This window comes from Poecile atricapillus, chromosome 6 (assembly GCF_030490865.1).
Source record: "Poecile atricapillus isolate bPoeAtr1 chromosome 6, bPoeAtr1.hap1, whole genome shotgun sequence".
NCBI classification, from domain to species: Eukaryota; Metazoa; Chordata; class Aves; order Passeriformes; family Paridae; genus Poecile; species Poecile atricapillus.
In genome coordinates this window covers 4,614,476-4,632,884 of record NC_081254.1, presented here as the reverse complement: position 1 = coordinate 4,632,884, position 18,409 = coordinate 4,614,476, and the positions used below count along the sequence as shown (strand labels likewise).

Here is an 18,409-nt window from a genome sequence, read left to right as displayed (position 1 = left end):
AGGATATAAACCTGCTTTATTCTCATCCTGACTTTGGTTTAATTGAAACATGATAATTAGGTTTTGCATTTTGCCTGCAGGCCTGGCTGGGGCTGGAGAGACTGCAGAGAAATGCTCAGGACAAAGGAACTCCAACAAAAACCCCAGAGCTCTTGGTGGACTGAGAGAAGCAAGGGAGGCACAGATGTTCAGTGACTCTCCAAAACCCCAGGCAGGCAGCACCCAAGCCAGAATCACAGCTCCTGCCACTTCTACCTTTTGATTCAGCATTGGAGGGACAGGCTTAACTTACATGAGAAAATAAAAGTGATTTAACACAAAACCCACGTGCTTTATTTTAAGAAAAAAAACTCATTGTTTTTATTTTGACAGTAAATTTTAGAAACATCTTGACATACAGAACTCCAAAAAAATATGAAGTCTTAAATCACCTAGTTAATTTACTAAAGGGGAAAAATACTGTACATCCACAGTAAACATCCTCTAAGTTTATACAAAAGCCAGACAGTAACAAACAGCATTAAAAAATAGATCAAGCATTACCTGACTGATCTGACATTGGCATTTGCCCCGTTATTAAAAGGCACAGAAGACTGAGCAATGAAAGCGATCAGCATCACATCCATTATTGTCAGTAAATTCATCATGATTAGCATAAAACCCCGTTATCAAACACATGCTCCATATTCACTGTGTGGATCAGTAAGAAATCTCTCTGGAAGCAGTAAGAAAACAAAGTCAAAGAGGACAAAAAACTTAAATACGACACCCCGAGACACAAAGACACTTCCTAGAAATCGACGTTCAAATCTGCTCCGGTTCATTTCTGGCTGCCTCATCACTCAGCAATCACTCAGAAGGAGATTTATTGATCCACAGATCACAGATCCACAGGAGATTTAATGACCCACAGATCACAGATCCACAGGAGATCTAATGATTCACAGATCCACAGGGGGTTTAATGCACCCTCCGGTCCCGTCGGCAGCGCGGGGCCGCTCCGGTGCGTCCTGGGTCGCCGGAACCGGCTGCTGGCTGCTTCACCACCCCCACAGTCTGCAGCAGCCAGCAGGGACCAAAGCTGCTGGGTTTGCCTGGTTTCAGCTGCGTTTTGGGTTCCCCAAGTCACCCCGGGTAACACATGCAGCAGCCGGCTCCGGCAAACTCGGGGGCGGCTCTGTGGCGCGCGTCTCCGAACAGGCTCTCGCTCAGCTTGTGCTCCGTGATGATGTCCTCCACACGGGTGATGTACAGCAGGGACAGCAGCACCCCCAGGAACTGCCAAAACAAGGCAGCTTATCCCACTGGAGCACTGGAGAGTTGTCACAGCTAAGGGAGGAACCCCCCTCAAAAAAAAACCCCAAAATGCAAACCCCCCAGGCAAAAGCGAATTAGCAAACCCTACACAGCGATGCTCCTAAATTACCTGAGTGCCACCTCAGCTCGTCAGCTACACTAAATTCCAAAAGAAAACGATGATTGCAGTGGAAGGAGATTTCCCACACCAACAAATCAGATGTTCCCTGTCAGGAGCACAGCGTCCCTCTCTTACCTGGGGCAGCAATATGCCGAGCAGCACGCCAGCCATGATGCTGTAGTTGTCCAAAAACCAAATGAGCACAGCATTGGTGCACCCTCGGACGTAGATAACGTGCTGAACGCTCAGGCGCTGCAAAACACCAGAGCCAGGGCTCAGCAGGCAGCTCCACTGGGCTGTGATACATGAGGCAACCCCAAAACTCAGCGAGGCAGGCTTGGTTTGCCTTCCCACCTCTATAAACCCACAGAGTTTGAGCAAAGAGCTCAGCAGTAACTCTTCCAATCTACTGTGAAGCTGCTCCTCACCTCAAACAAATTGTTTTTCAAAAGGTATTATTATTATTATTATTATTATTATTATTCCTTGTCTTAAACCTGCTGGTTGCAGCTATTTTTCAATAAGAAATGCACCCAATTCTCATTTAAGACCACGTGGAAAGCAGAGAAGCCTCTCTTCTTTTTCAACGCTTCCAAGTTGAAAATCCAGCAGTGGAAAAATACAAATTGAGGAGCAAGTGCTTTGCAAAAAGACCCCAAAAGAGGACAGGAACAAGAGGATTTTGGATTCAGTCCTGCAAGCTGTGCTGCTCTGTGACCCCCAACCCATAATTTAGAAAGCACTTGAGGCTGCAGAGGGTCCTAAGTGGATGAATGGAGTGAAGTTAAGCAGATGCTGAAGTGCTCCCTGGGGCCTTCAGGTGATTAAGCCACAAATCAATGAATCTAAATGGAGACAAATTGTATTTAAAGGTAACCTGTAATCCCAAAAACCAACAACCGAGGCCGGCATTGTGCTCCAAGTGCCTCAAATGAGCTGGGGAGAGGAGCTTTTCCAGACCAGCCCCCGCCCTGCCTCATCCCAGCGCTCCAAAGCCAGGAGTGGAGAACTCAGGGCTCATCCAATTACCGATTTCCCTTCTTAATCACTCTGCAATTACTGCCTTGAGCTGGCAGCTTCTCCTCTGGAGTCACTGGGGCTGTTCCCAAAAGGAAAGGCAGAAGGAGGAGGCCCCATCCCACTCCAGGACCAGGGAAGTCCCACTGCTCTTCCAGAAATACTATCACAGGCTTTAAAATAAAACACCCACTCCTGGGATATAAAATACTTAGCTAAGCTGGCTTTTATCAATGCCAATTTTACTCAGTGAGAAACTCTAGCTTTTAAGTACTAAAAGCTTTCCCCAGCTCGAGGCTTCAGACTTTGAAAGCAGCTTTTTGTGGGTTAATTGTGCAATTAGCTTGGGGAAGTTGTCAACAAACAAGGAATCCTAGAAAATGCAAAGAAGGGAAGAGACAAAAATCAAACAAGATTAGTTTTTCCTCATATATGGAAATTATTCCAGGAAAAAAGAACCATTTAAATTGCCAATTTAACTTCCTGGCAGATTAAAAAAAGCACACAGAAAAAACACTTTTGTAACAGATCAACAAAAAACAATGCAGAGAAGCAGCACCCTCTGCCATGACAGGGTGGGCACTGGCTATGTTACCTCTTGGTCAATGGTTTTGTATCCACACATAGTGTTGATAATGTCTGTCTGAAAAGAAAACAACAAATATGAATTGCAGCAGGAAATGAATATCACAAATATATTCTTTTTACTCCGTGTTCACCCAGCTCACAGGAAAACGACAGGGTTATTTCCCAGTCCAAAACCAGGTTTATCCCAGCAGCCCCAGGGTCAGATTTAGTTAGATTTTAGAGGAATGAGTATTGTCAGTGTGTCACAAGACACTGAAACCCTTTCTATCCAAAAAACCAGGGTGGCACAGAGCTGTGTGACACAGCTGTTTCCACAGCTGGATTTCCTTTTAAAGCCTTCATAACTTAACACACCTTATTAATAAAACCAGGGGTTAACAGAGCCTTCATGCCAAGACAATGACAAATTTAAGCTCAGAAGTATCTTCAGTTTCAAATAACTTCCATAATTGAATGTTTTTTACAAGATTAAGCTCATTATGATATTCACACAATACCATTATATACTGAATATAAAACCTATATATTTAAGAGATTGAGGGCTTGCCTTCACCACAGATTATTAATGCATTTTCTGTAGCCATGTCATGCCTTTTGTGGGTTCCAAGGTTCTACCTTGAAAGTCTGGAAAAGCCAGCCTGAAAAATATTCTCCTTCATTTAAATATTATCCTGTGTAAAAACCCACTGGCATCAAAGGAAATAGAAAATAGAGCCAAAGACATGGAGGGAAAAGGGAAGTTTTTAAGCCCCCCAAAAAGCTGGGCTCTCACCTTGAACACACAACTGGCTGACAAACAAGGTTCAGCACATTCCCAGAAGAAAAAGCTCGGACTATTCCACAGGGCTGTTGGGAAACCGTGTGGGGCACCCATCTGCCAACCACAGGTCATAAATACACTTGGAAATCAGCAGCAATATCAGGCACCAGCGTGTTGTGCTGCCTGTGAGTGATTTCATGTTCCCAAAACCGCTGAAGCCTGAGCAGCTGACACATGGTCACTCCCAAAATACGTGACCACAAGGAACGCAGCCCCCTCGTTTAACTCGAAACACAGAATTTGCTAACAGGATGCCGTGGCATAAGCACAGATAAATGCATTGGAAAGAGAGGTTTACAGGCGTTTGGGACTAATTTCTACCTGCTGCACTAGTGTAAGTCTTAAATAAATAATTTGATTTAGACATAGTTCCTTTAGAGCCTCCCCAGTAGGAGCTGGCTGGTGTTAGCAGGAGGTTTTTACAGAGGATCAGAATCCAGGCACCAACATTAGCGGGAGTTTTCCATGACTACAAAGCCAATGAGTAATCACAAACCATATCTGTAGCTTTCCAGGACAGAAACCAGCCTGTATTTGGAAGGATTTGTCAAACACACGAGATTGATGCCTCTTGTGGTCGGTTTTTTCCCCCGAGGCAGCCGTGCACAGCCCCGGTGCTGGTGTTACCCTGCCTCGAGCACAGCAACAGCATCTTGTTGGAGTCTAGAATACAGAGTGTGTGCCCTTGTTTCTGATACTTAGTTATAAGATCTAGAAAAACACTGAATTTCATATAATATGAAATTCATGAGCATGTTTTCACATCTCCCCGCTGCAGAGCCATGAGCCCTCACCTGCTGCAGCACCTGGATGAGCCACACTTCCATCTGGGGCTTCTCCCTGCCTTTCCATTTATTGCCCCGGGCTTTTTGGGCTACAAGCAGCCTAATCCCACCCCTCCCCAGCTGTCAGTGTAGCACAGGGAGAATATACTCCTTGCTTTTCCCTGGAGAAGTTTTTATTTCGGTGCTTTCCCTTTCCTGAAGGCAAAATCCTGAGGTGTTCTGCTCCATCCAGCTGCAGATTTTTACTCCCAAACACCTAGGACTCAAAGCATGACTGCTCAGCTTTGGTTTCTGAGAATAAATCAAAGCTCATCACAGATTTAAACAGAATCATTCCCACACACCAAAAATGTGTGAGCACAAGTAATAAACACAAAATGATACACATTTCTACAACACCTAGCAGGATTACTGACACCACCATTGCATCCATTTTTCCTTTCTTTTAACTGAACAGCTACACACAAGGCTGAAAGGGCAGCCCAAAGCAGGCAGCAGCAGGATATCCACCATGAGCTCTGCTCTTACCCAATCTCTGTCTCGTGTTCAGACTAGAGACCAGAACCCACTGAGGCAGGCACTGCCTGTACTGGAGTAGTTGGGGAATAGCTCTTTATCAAATTCAGCATTACGTGCATCCCTCAAATGAAGAGCAGTGAATCACAGAATTAAATAAAATGTACATTTCCATGAAAATCAATGCCTGCTCCTAGTGCTGTCAGCACCAGTTAGCACCAGTTCAGCACAGACTGAGAAACTGGTTCAGACTCCAGCCCTTCCAGGATTTTAGAGGCAGGTACTTTTCAAGGCTAGGCTGGGGCAGACCTGTGTGACCCTGAGATCAGTTGCCCACATTTTTGGATTATTCTGGAGATGACAAGGTCGTTCTGTTGGGTTTTTAATTCACACAGCAGCTGGAGCACATCACTCTGACCCCCACCCACAGAAGCCACCAGGTCCCAGGCTTCCTGGCAAAGCTGGAGCAAAGCAAACCCATGGGAAAACACCAGCAAAACTGAATTTTAAGCATGTCTGGTTCAGGCAAGCTGTGAGATTAGTGGAGCTGCCAATATTCCTTCTGGGGCTGGGAAGTGGGTCAGTAAAATGGACCACATCTAATCCATTATTTTCTCCCTTTCCAGCTGTCAAGACCCACAGATCCATTAGGGGAGGAAAGGACACATTTTTCTTCACTTCTTACTCCAGACTTCCTAAAGTCAGGTACCTTTTTAAGCAAACACCAGTGATGCCAGGACTTACCTTATTTCTGATGCAGCAAGTGTAGGGCACCCCACAGGCCAGTGGTCCTGGAGCTGCACAGTTGTGGTACACATTTTGGGACCAATCTCTATAATCTTCCCCACCACAGCACTTAAACTGCAGAGAAAATAAAAAAAAAAAAGACAAAACTCAATGATCTTAAAGGTCTTCTCCAACCTAAAGGGTTCTATGATTCCAAAAGGAAAAGGAAAAACACAATTTGTACCTTAAACTCTTTGCACAAGTAGAAAACAAAGTAAGAATAAAACAATTTCAAAAGCCCTGAGCTACCAAAAAGTCCTGTCATTTTATCAGCAAGGCATGTATGAATGCATATGATAAACACAAATAAAAAGAATTAAAAGTATAGCTAAGAGTCCTCTGTCACTCGCTGAACCCAAGGTGCCAGAGCAAAGTGCTTGGTGCTAAGTTCCACCTCCCATCTTTTCTGAGTTGAAAAATTAATCTTTCCAGCTCTGGACATCATTAAACAGTGTTTTTACACTGACTCCATCTTGACCTGTCATCTACCTCAGCAGTTCTTTTAAGGATTACAACTGCATTTCCAACTGGATCTAAAAGACAAAAGAGTTGCTCTAAGGCATAAATTAATCTCAGCAAAACGTTGTGGGTGTAGTTTAGAAGAACTGAAAGCTGGCAAACAAACACTGTAAGTTTACACTGACTTAATATAAATATTCACTTTATAATTTAAACTAAGGGAAAAGGAGGGGCTCATTTAACCACTAACGTGTACGGTCACTGAACGTATCCATAATTTTGGGCAGTGCATGGAAACTTTAAAGCATTATAAAGTCTAATGACAAAATTTCCTCAGGATGGTGTGCTTCTGACAGACTTTCCATGCTAACTTTGTTTTTCAAAGCAGGCTGCCATCTCCATAACGATGTCCTAGAATACATGTATCATTTCCTAAGTCCATTTTCTTTAATAACCATTACTTGGCGTGGTCACAGACATCACATGGGCCCTGACATCACATTTCTGAGCGCTTTTTGCTTTCTCTACAGTCTCTGAACTACATGGCAGAATTCTTCAATAACCCAACAAACACCTAAACAGACCAGCCTTATTAAAAAAAAAAAAAAAAGAAAAAAGGCTGTGAGTCAAGGCCCACGTGCCATTAAGTAATGCCCAGCTGGGCTCACTACAGTTTCTGTAATTTTAATTACAGGTAAATATTCCTCCACTGGTATTTCCTTCCAATAACCACCTTGTTAAAGAGCTCTGTGCTTGCCCTCGAGCAGCCACACAACGGCCCAGGCTGGGGCAGCCCAAATTCTCTTTATCCAAATTTCTCTTTATCCACTGCCTCCTGTTAACAAAGTGCTTCTCAATCCCTTGGAGCAGCCAGCAGAAATGTGGAGTGCAAGGCCATGGATGGAATTTAGGCTGAATTTGTCTGAATCCAGCTGTGGGGCCACTATAAACCCACAGGTTTGTAGGATCTGCCTGTGAGCATTTGAATTGCACCTGCCAAGGCAAAAGCTGCATTTTGGCCCTCTCTTTTTGCAGTGATGTAAGAGGGCTTTAAATGCCAGCTGGAATGCTGGATGAGCCCTGACCTCAGCAGCAACACCACGAGAGATGACACACAAGATCTCATCACTAACAACTTGCTTGTCACATCACTGGAAAAACTCAAAGCTGCTGCTGAGTTAGTCCAAGGGGGAAAGAAAAAAAAAAAAAACAACCAAAAAAACCCAACCAAACCTGCTTTTGAACAGAATCCATGATGTTCTTGAAGTCTAAATCATCGTAGTAATTCTCAATTCCTCTTCTGATGTTATCATTCAAAAATTTGATTGTCTAGAAAGCAAAAGGAAAACGAGATTCGTGGGTTGCACAATGGGCACATGGGCTGGAACAGAACTAGAAGAGCAGGTTAAAGTGAAAAGTGTAACTGATGGGAACAAAAGAAAAGGTTTGGGGTTTTTTTTTAAGAGAAAAAAAACAAAGCACTTCTTAAAAACAAATTTTAGCACAGCCCTGCAGGGACCAGCCATCTGTTCTCCTCTGCAGAAGGAGCCTCACTGCTGGGTTTGGGCTGGGAAGTGCGACACCTCTCGCTGCTGAGACTCTCCAAGCATCCCCCAGAGATGTTCCTGTTATCCCCAGGCAGGATCCCTGGCACTGGGGACCCTCATCATCCTCTGGATGTCAGAGCAGTGGGTTTGGGTGGTGGATCTTGGCACCGTGGTCTGCACCACACCCCAAGCAACGAGACTTGACAGCGTCACCACCGTCGGTGAATTTTATTTTCCATGAATTTTCTTACTAATTTGATTTTTCCAAAGAGTCCACAATTGCCAGATAGAGAGCTTTATTCCACATGGAGTGGAAAAAAAGGTGTATTTGCATGTTTTACAGTGGTTGTGTTGAGAAATTCAGCAGTGAGGCAAGGTATAAAATGGAATCTCCTCAGCATGGCATATTATAAATTAAATCAACAAAGTGTTTTTAAAGTTCAGAAGATGAGATAAAAGAAAAAAAATAATAAAAATATTTTTATTAAGTTAAGATCCAGCACAATCTCAGCACAGCAAAACCAGGGTCTAATCACAACAGAATGTAACAACTTTCCTTTCAATACAGTTCCTGAAATGGATAAAATTTAAAGCCTCATAGGTCAGAAAACCTGAAATACACCCACTCATCTTCTCAGTATTACAAACTGCAGCACTTACAAGCTAACCAGAACAAAAAAGGATGATCACATTAGTGATGAGAAATAACACAGGACCCTCCTAACTGGTCAAGAACCTCATTTTGACTCTCCAGATTTGAAAAGGAAGTAGAGAAAGAAATGGGGAAAATGCACGACATGCAAAACTAACAGGGTTTAAATAGAGGCTACCACCCAAAGCATCCATAAACCTTTTCTTGTTCTCCCCATACTAACCCAAACTTCTCCACTAACCTTGAAAAAAGCCTGTCCCTAAGCGTGGCTGTCCTGCTATGAATGGAAGCATAGACATCTAGTACTTGCCATAGTGAATACATTTATGTTTCAAAGCATTTCTAACTGAAAAAAAACATTCTGCTGCTTTCTGTGCAGAAAAATCAAGGCTCTAACACAGTTACAGCTTGTCAATAACAGAGACTCCTATATAAATTTTTTATGTTGGTTATGGATGTGGGCAGGGAAGAGCTGTCCTTCAACTGAGGCAAAACATTTTGGCCACGAAAAAAACCAACAGTCTCCAAATCCATCTGGAAACTTCCCAAATTAGCAGTCAGACCCAGATGGCAAAACAGAAGAAAGCATTTTGTCAAACACGAAGAGCTGGAAACTCGTTTTGCTTGTGTTGCACATTTGTAGTCAGCAGATCTTCGTTAACCTGGAATTTCTCTCCTGAATGGTGGCAACGCCCCAGCATGGTCACTGAACCCTGAAAAGCCTGGACCTGTCTCCAGATCTCTATCAAGGAGTGCTCAGGAGCTTGACCAGCTGTTATTTAGCAGAGCTGAACCCTATGAGAACCCGAAGCAAGCAGCTCACCTGGTTCCTGAAGATCAGGGCCACCACTCCACCTGTCAGCTCGATCAGCAAGCAGATGCCCAGGATGTACATGAACTGCAGGAAAACAAGTGCAAGTCAGGCATTAGACAGAACTCCAATTACTCTTTCAATTAGTGCCCTTAAGTCTAGCATTCAACTGCCAATAGACTTGGCTTTCAGCATAGCATTTTAAATGAAAATATAAAATGATGGGTTTGTTCAAATTGCCAATGTCATGAGAAAGCCTTTTTTCCTCACTTAAATTATTCTGGGTTTTGCCCAACTGGCAAGCACGTTATTTTCTTGCTCTGAACGGACCCAAGTCCATTAGATGTAATTATCCTGCCAAGATACTCCTTTCCACAAGAGCATCCCAGAGAAGCAGACTGATGGCCTGCTACAAACCACACCACACTTCATGTTTCCATGCTCCCCACAAAACCAGAACTTTCAGCTTTCAATTAGTGGATAAAGCAGCACACCATTTGATGATCCAAATCACCTTCTACTACTCTGCCAGTGCTAAATCAAAGCAAAATTCCAGGCTTGGTACCTTTTAGTGTGCTGCTTCCCACATTTATCTGCCTGTATACATACATGTGCTCACAAATGCACTCACACACAACCCCGTGTGCAAACATGTGAAAAATGTGAAGAAATCCACTGCAGTGTGAGAGAGCTGCAGCATGCCAGTACTTGGAATGTTTCTCCAACCCTCCAGGCAGAAAAGACAGGTGTTAAGCAAATTTAGGTCTGCTGTGTAGCAATGAACTTCGTCAGGAGTGAAGTTTTAAGATCCCTCGTCTGAAAATAATCCCTAAATCAGCTCCTCTCTGAAAGCTGCTTTCACTTCTGTGTGCTCAGTGTCAGGAATTCACCAGCCAGGTATCTTTTCTCCTGCTAAATCTGGAATCAGGCTGGGAAGCTGGCATCAGGGACCTGCTTTGTTGAATACCCAGCTGGGTTTGCTACCAGAATGGGAACAGAAAATGTTCCTGGCACCTGACACATCGCCACGCTCAGTGGGAAAGAAGCCTAAGGAGGGGCTCTCGGTAAAATTCCAGTAGAACTTCAAAATCCATGGTTATTTCTGGCTTTGCCCTCCATAACAAACCACCTGTTTAGCTTGTTGTTAGACTGAACTGACATGACAAGGCCAGGCTGGGTCGGGTTTTGAGCATCCTGCACTAGTGGAAGGTGTCCCTGCTCATTGCAAGGGGGCTGCACTAGGTGGCCTTTAAAAGGTCCCTTCCAACCCAAACTCCCTGTGACTCTGTGCAGGTGAAAACAAAGTGTTACCCAGGAATTTCCCTAAAATCCACCTTTCCAGAGGCACTGGGGAAGAAAAAAAAACTAAAAACCTTGTCCCTTTCATTTCACCCTCAGGGCTCTTCTCCCCAAGGCCCGAGCTCCATGTTTAAGTTTGGACACACATTTTTCCATCTCCCCTCTACATTCCACTGCCCAGGGGAGGACACACAGACACACCAGCCTGTCTGAACCAGGGCTTCTCTCTTGAGCTGCATCCTCAAAAACGAGCAGCCAGCATCTGGTCAGCAGCTGAGTTTGCACAAGATACACAGGAACTCCCTCAGGATAATTCCTGGTTATTTCCCACAACACCTGAACTGCTGGGAAGCTTCTCCCAGCGCTGGGCTCAGACCCTCGCCGCAAGACCGAGTGCTCCCTGAGGGAGGGACCACAGCCCACAAAACTCAGATTTAATTAGATTTTTTTGATAAAGCAGCTTGGTTAAAATATTTTTCGGTGCACTCACAGCTCTGGATGTGTATTCAAAGGACGGCAAAAAGGAAAAGTAACAAGCCTTAGAAACTGGGAATAAAAATTCCAACACTTACTGCTTGCAGAAGGCATAAATTGTCTCTTAGAGAAGCCAGTACACCCACAAAGGATACCAGGAACATTACAATGCCCAGAAGTATCAAAATAATTGCTGGGGCTAGAAAGGCACTTTCTAGAGTTTTGTACTTCTGTCTTTCAATTTCTGCATAAATCCCAACGGCGAGGACGAGGGCTCCAATCACCTGGAAGAGAAACAGAGGAGAGCAGGGATGTTACTCTTTCTCCAAATAAACACAGAGATGACAGGTTGTGAGTACACAGGAACCTGGCACTGCTCACTTCAGGATTTGTTATAAACAATGAAACACCCAAAGCAGAAGTTTGGGTTAAAAAAAAAATAAAAAAACCCCAAAAACTCAAAGATTAAAGCGAAAAAAGAGCTGAATTGGAAAAAAAATAAAATAAACTTGTTCATTTCAAAAAATACATTTCATCATGTTTTAACATGCTGCAAGTTAAGCTAATTAAAATATACATCACTGGCTGAAATGTAATTTATTACCCATCTGAGATCACATCTATTACATATATGAGTAACTGCCATGGCATTAACGAGTTTCCTTTGCGTGTCTGTCTGTCCTTCCCTCTGTGTGCATAAATGTATAAATATATGGATGTGCCTCTAACATAACACAGGTTTTAGCTGGTCTGCAAACAGCTTATCTGTCCCTCCCACTCTATTTAGGCTCAGTAAATACAGATATTTTCCATACCTCCACTCCTCCTGCCATCAGGAGAAAGGCACCAGATTAAAAACTAAAAAAAATTTAAAAACCAACAAAAAAAAAACCAAGATTGAAATTTTGTCGCTTTCTTGAGCAAACACCAGATAAAGCTGACAAGTGAAATAGGAAGGGACATATTTCATTCAACAAGGTAAAGATACTTTAGTCAAAATAACCAGTTATGTCAGGATCATTTGATATTAAAACTATGTTGTGCTGCAGCAAATCACTTTGAATTACTCTGAATTAATTAGAATTAAAAATAGCCCACAATATTTAATTACAAAAGTTGCAGTGGAAAAACTTTGCTGCTGACTCCAACAGCCAGACACATCGTCAGGGAAGAGACCAGACACAAATCAATCATTTTGGCAATCTGATAAACAACCCTCCCCTTTCCTGACCTGACATTTCTACGGGAAACTCTTAATTATAGTTCTTAATTTTAAATTTCACTTCTTAATTTTGGATGTGATGCAGTACATCCTGGACAAAAGGCTGGAGAGACACACGATGTGAGTTATGAGTTTATGAGCCACACAGTTGGAATCCTTTTTTAATTATGGGATATCTTAAAATAAATAGCAACTTACTGGAAGTTCTTGATTTTCTATGGAAATGAACAACAATGCCAAAGGACAATATGTAGGGAATGCCACCAGTTTGTCATTTAAAGAGAGAAAATTCTCATGAAAAGTAAATATACTGAAGCTATTTAAAAAGCAACTTTAAAATTGACCAAATTGAGAGTATCCCCAAAACCAGATTCTCCTGCAAACACTGAAGTGCCATGAACAACAATAATTCTTGCCTGGTAGATCCCTTGAAAAAAACACTGGACATAAACCACAGCTATGAAAGCTTGATAGGGATTATCAGAACCTCAGAAGAGTGGTGTTTCAAGATCAGAACTTTTTACTGAAATGTCTTTTTCTTAACCACGGTTTTCTCATCAAAGCATTAAATTTCAGGGGGTTTTGGCTAAAAATTGTGAGTAAAATACAAGATACTTCCTACTTTAAGAAAATAAGATACATAAACACATACAGCATCTTTATATACACATATCCTCACCCCTTTTCACTTCCATTTGGGCTCCCACAGCCCCCAAAATTTCTGCTTTCATTACCTTCTATTTTCTTAAGCATTTAATAAAAACCTTTTAAACCTTTAATACGGTCAAACACCAGCAGCAGCATTTAACTATGGCAAGCAGATGTGCTGAGGCAGCAGCCATCCCACTCGAGCCTCCCCTGGGATCTGTGCTCTCCCTTCCTGGGGTGGGAACTCAGGGATTGTTGACATCCTGCATCCTTCACAACAGCTCCCAGTTTGGCAATTCCAGCTGTGTACACAGGGAAAATTAACTGCCCTGACTCACATTGAATGAGCATCCACCAGCAAACAACAGGGGATTTCTCTGGGGCTTTTGCACAAACACACACACACACAGAAGTTGCTTTCTCAAGAGAAAGGAGAAGCATTTCTTTATTTATTTACAAGCAGAAGGTTTAACCCTGTATTTACAGTTCTTTTTCTTAAATAAAGCTCAAGAACAGCTTAAAATGCTTAAAATGCTGGGTTTTGTTTCAGCTGGGCAAGAAAATTACATTACAGCCCCATTCACCAGCAAAAGAGTTGTGTGGAAAAGAAAAAAGCTAGTTTTTAAAAAAGCCCTGGGTGACAGGGGAAGACCACAAGGCCTGTAGCAAACATCACCTCTGACACTCCCAGCAAAGCTTTTATTTCCTTTCTGCTCTGGATAAGGCTGGGATTTAGTTCCTGGTGCTTTAAAGCCATCCTGGGGACTCAAATCTGGGACTTCATCACTCATATCATAGCAGAACTGCAACAATGAACTCAATTTTGGGGCATCCAAAGCCCCAAACAGCAGCAGAACATCACAAACCACCCAATATTCAAGAAAGCCCACGCTCCCACAGCCAAGCTTTAATTCCATTTACACTGATTAAAGGAAAAGAAGAAAAACAAAAAAAAACAAAAAAAAGAAACACCAAGCCAACAAACTCAGCAAAGAATACCAGTGCTGAAAAGAGAGCCAGACAAGTGACATTTACAGCTGATGAGATCTGCAATAAAAGCAAATTCCGTGAGCGAAGCCCACGCGCCTCGCACAGCCCAGCGCGTGGTCGGCCCCAGCTCCAGCAGGATGCTGCCCAGTGCCAGCCTTTTGGGGAATTTTTTTATTTTGGGAATCCCAAAACAATTCCCTGGCATTCCCTGAGGCTCCTCTGCCAGCCCCCATCCTCCCCCCACCCAGAGCAAAGCATCTCCCCGGCACAAACAAATGGAAGCTGTCGCTTATAAACGAGGGCAGAGCATTGAAAATCCTGAGCGAGCAACTACAAAGAGTAAATAAAATCCTGAAAGAGGCTTTGTGCTCCGTGGGAGCTCCGAGGATGGTTTCAGAAGGGCCCTTTCTCTGCCACCAGATGAATGTTTACATCCCACCGACAGAAAATGCGGAGCAGACAATGCGCGCGGTCCTTTGCCGCAAAACAAAGAAAAAAAATGGGTTAAAAAATAACACAACAAATCTGAATTTCCCTTTTCTGAGACTCACGACCGTAGAATAACCGTGGAGGAACACAGGGAGCATCAGGAGCCTAAACACAAGGCTTGGTTTGTCTGCTAAGACAGACAAAAGGTATCCAAGATGTCAAAAAGCCTGAATTACACCCGAGCCCTTTGCGTTTCAATCTTTGTTCATTGAATCATAGGTTGAATCTGACACTCGCTATCGAAACCTGGTGGATCTGAGCCTCTTCTCCCACGCAGCAAAGCAAAAGCCTGATGTTCCCAACTGCTAAATACCAAGTCAGACAAAAAGAGACCAGCCAAACTAGAACTTAAGCAGCGTTTAAAGTGAAAAAGACAAACAGAAAAAAAAAAAAACCCTGCCTGAGCACCTCTGACATCAGCAGCACCTGAAGGCAGCACCTTCCCTGTATCCCCGAGCCTGAAAAGAGCACCTTTAAAAATCACGGTGCTTACAAAGAGCCCTTGCAAAGGGCCCCAAGGGCTCCTCCCAGCCCAGCAGTGGATTTACCTCGTGTCACAAGTCAGTGCTCATAGTCTGGAGCCATCCCCCGGGACTCCCTGGCTTTACCAAACACCTGCATGAGGACAGCAAGTGCCCCACACACACCCGGGAGCTCTGCAAGCGCCCCACACACACCCGGGAGCTCTGCAATTACCCCACACACACCCGGGAGCTCTGCAAGTGCCCCACACACACCCGGGAGCTCTGCAGCAATTGCCCCACACACACCCGGGAGCTCTGCAAGTGTCCCACACACACACCCGGGAGCTCTGCAAGTGCCTCACACACACACCCGGGAGCTCTGCAAGTGTCCCACACACACCCGGGAGCTCTGCAGCAATTGCCCCCCACACACACCCGGGAGCTCTGCAAGTGCCTCACACACACACCCGGGAGCTCTGCAGCAACTGCCCCACACACACCCGGGAGCTCTGCAGCAATTGCCCCACACACACCCGGGAGCTCTGCAGCAATTGCCCCACACACACCCGGGAGCTCTGCAAGTGCCTCACACACACCCGGGAGCTCTGCAAGTGTCCCACACACACCCGGGAGCTCTGTAAGTGTCCCACACACACCCGGGAGCTCTGCAGCAATTGCCCCACACACACCCGGGAGCTCTGCAAGTGCCTCACACACACACCCGGGAGCTCTGCAAGTGCCTCACACACACCCGGGAGCTCTGCAAGTGCCTCACACACACACCCGGGAGCTCTGCAAGTGTCCCACACACACCCGGGAGCTCTGCAAGTGCCTCACACACACCCGGGAGCTCTGCAGCAAGTGCCCCACACACACCCGGGAGCTCTGCAAGTGTCCCACACACACCCGGGAGCTCTGCAGCAATTGCCCCACACACACCCGGGAGCTCTGCGGCCTCACCTCACCCTGCCGGGGCTCAGCCCAAGCCCAGCGCACCTGGAGGGCAAAGGCTCCCTTCGCCCACCTCCCCCGCAGGGCAGAGCTGCGTTTTAATTAATGCACGGATGATTTTCACCGCCTTCAAACTTCCCACCCCATCCGCCAAAACCTGTCCGTCCCTCGGCCAGGCGGCCGCGCCAGCCTGGGGAGATCCATCCCCGCCAAAGGCCGAAGCCCGGGCTGCGGGACCCCCGCTCCCAGCCGCTCACCCAGAACGTGGTGGAGTAGGTGATGAGGGTCAGCTTGAGGCACAGGTAGGAGAGTCTCCCGCAGTATCGCGCCTGCTCCGGGTCTCCAGCCGCCATCCTCCCGCGGCACCTGCCGCCCTGCCCCGCCGGGCCCTCCGCCCCTTCCCGGCGCTGGCAGCGGCCGCCCCGCCGGGCGGGCCCGGGGCCGCTTCCGGCAGCACCCACGGGGGGAGCTGCCCGCCTCGGCCTTTCCTCTTGCTCCTCGCTTCTCTTTCCTTTCTTTTATATTTTCTCTCTTTTTTTATTGCAGTTCCCCCGGGCGCTCGGTGGGGATTCGCCCTGCAGCCGGAGGAGGCAGGAGAAATGCGAGCCCAAAAGAGCTCTGCCACCGCCGCGGCTGAAAAAAACCACACGGGCACGGGAAACCGCTTAGGATTTTCGGTGGAACAGGCAAAAAGATGGCAAAGGAGAATCGCTCCGCCCTGCACCGACACGAGGAAGGGTTAGCAGGGCATTTACCTCCCTCCGTGTCAGCCCGGGGATTGCCCGAGCAGGGAGGGTCACGTCCTGCCCATAACATCAGCTCCTGGGCAGGCTGTGCTGGCCACGCTTTGTGTCCGCACCGACCTTCATCCACGTGTGGCAGTGGGTCCCTGTTGGGTCTGGCACAGCGATCATGAACTGCGAACGCCATTCATGCCTCCCAGATGAAATAAGCCCTTTCAAGCCCGCAGTGCTGCACTCCTCTCCCACAAAGGGCTATTTTCCCCCGGGGAAAAAAAAAAAAAAAGTCTCATTCAAAGTGGCAGACAACTGTCACAGAGTTGGTTGTTTCATCCTGGCCCGGAGCAGAGACAGATGGAAGTGAAAATCAGTGTCTGCTGTCAGAGGAGATGAAGTGGGGCAGCGTTTATCCTCGAGTTACCTAGCAAAGAGACTGGAAAACCTCTGAGCTGCGTATGAGAACTGTGTAAACATCAGTCACACATCATTTCTGTAGGTCATGCAATACACCAAAACCTCGTTTCCAAAGGCTAAAAAATATCCCTGGGTAATTCTATTATAAAAAGTACCATTGCTGTTGCCTGCAGTGCTACTACATTCTGCTTCTGGAAAAAAACCCAGCCCAGGACGTTCATAGCTCTTCACCCCTAATGTTTCTGACAGTAGTACAATGTCCTAGAGCATTCATCCTCTAAAATATCAACAACTTCAATTTTCAGAGAGATTTGCAAATATCCCTGACACTCAGCAATGGCATGCAGGCTGGAAATCCCATCGTGTTAGTGAATTAGCGTCTGTCACGTGCTCTTCGTGTCTCATGGGTTTCATTCACATCCAAACATGTTCTTCTCACTTAGGCATCTTCCTTGTTTGAGTATTTAACTAAATTAATTTTTCTGGCTGGACTTAATTTTTAATACCTTACCTTGTCCTTTGTGCTGGTTTCCTGCATATAAAATTTCGGGGCACATCCTGCTGGATGGGGAAGCTGAGTAAAGGAGTGTTGTTTTCCTTCAGAACTGAGTCAACGCATCGAAACAGGTTCCTGTTGTGAAACTGCATGACAATAATTGAGTAATCCCTTTCTTTTCCTGAATCTCAGACTTTGTCTATGCAAATGGCAAGATTTCTCGACACAGTTATAGTTTAGCAGCAAATTTAAAGGTTAAAGTAAGATGTTATGAACAGCCTAAGGGTCCATGGTGATTGTGTTCTCCCCACCTCAGCCCAGGGCAGCACAGGGCTGCAGTTTTCCAAGGAAGAGCCTGGCAGATTGTTCATTACAGCATCTGGTCCTGGGACCATCCAACAGCACAGCTGGCAGTGGTTTTGTTCATATTAAGGATCAGCAACTTCCACATTTCCTCACTCATCGCCAGGGGCTGTCCTAAAGACACCAGAAGCCAAGGACTGCAGAGCGCTTGCCCCAGGGCTTTAGGAGCTCTGCAGAAAGAAGTGAACAGCTAGCCCTACACCAAACCATGTCAGAAAGACCCAAAGCTTTTCAGTGCTGCCAGAGGTATTTTTGCTGCTTCCTTCCAGCCCACATCTGGCTGAAGAAGCTGCAGGCCAGCTGCACTTTGCCCCACCCAAGGGGGATGCTCATGGTCCTCCTGTCCTGCTCTCAGAGCTGTTCCCTGGACAAAGGCTCTTCCTTCAAAAGCAGAGTCCAGCTTGCAATAAATACAATTAAAGCCTCTACTGCCTGTATTACCTTGGATTATGTTTCCAAAA

At 45.5% G+C, this 18,409-nt stretch overlaps 1 protein-coding gene across 1 annotated transcript; it reads right to left on the bottom strand.

Moving 5' to 3' along the window:
- Positions 1–343: 343 nt before the first annotated feature.
- On the bottom strand, positions 344–18,368 carry TSPAN15 (tetraspanin 15). Its single transcript, XM_058841892.1, has 8 exons — positions 16,193–18,368; positions 11,270–11,455; positions 9,411–9,485; positions 7,622–7,717; positions 5,888–6,004; positions 3,030–3,077; positions 1,553–1,669; positions 344–1,278 (listed from the first exon to the last, which is right to left on the bottom strand). The coding sequence occupies exons 1-8, from the start codon at positions 16,286–16,288 to the stop codon at positions 1,126–1,128; spliced, it is 888 nt and encodes a 295-aa protein (XP_058697875.1). The 5' UTR covers positions 16,289–18,368; the 3' UTR covers positions 344–1,125.
- Between the last annotated feature and the right edge of the window lie 41 nt (positions 18,369–18,409).

What these genes read in the sequence shown, in the direction of transcription:
- TSPAN15 (XM_058841892.1), bottom strand. Translation starts at nt 16,288, where the DNA reads ATGGCGGCTGGAGACCCGGAGCAGGCGCGATACTGCGGGAGACTCTCC. An exon ending in CCTACTCCACCACGTTCTGG is followed by an intron (nt 11,456 to 16,192) that starts GTGAGCGGCTGG and finishes TTTCTCTTCCAG; the next exon opens with GTGATTGGAGCCCTCGTCCT. An exon ending in CTTGCTGCATCAGAAATAAG is followed by an intron (nt 3,078 to 5,887) that starts GTAAGTCCTGGC and finishes TTTTCTTTTCAG; the next exon opens with ACAGACATTATCAACACTAT.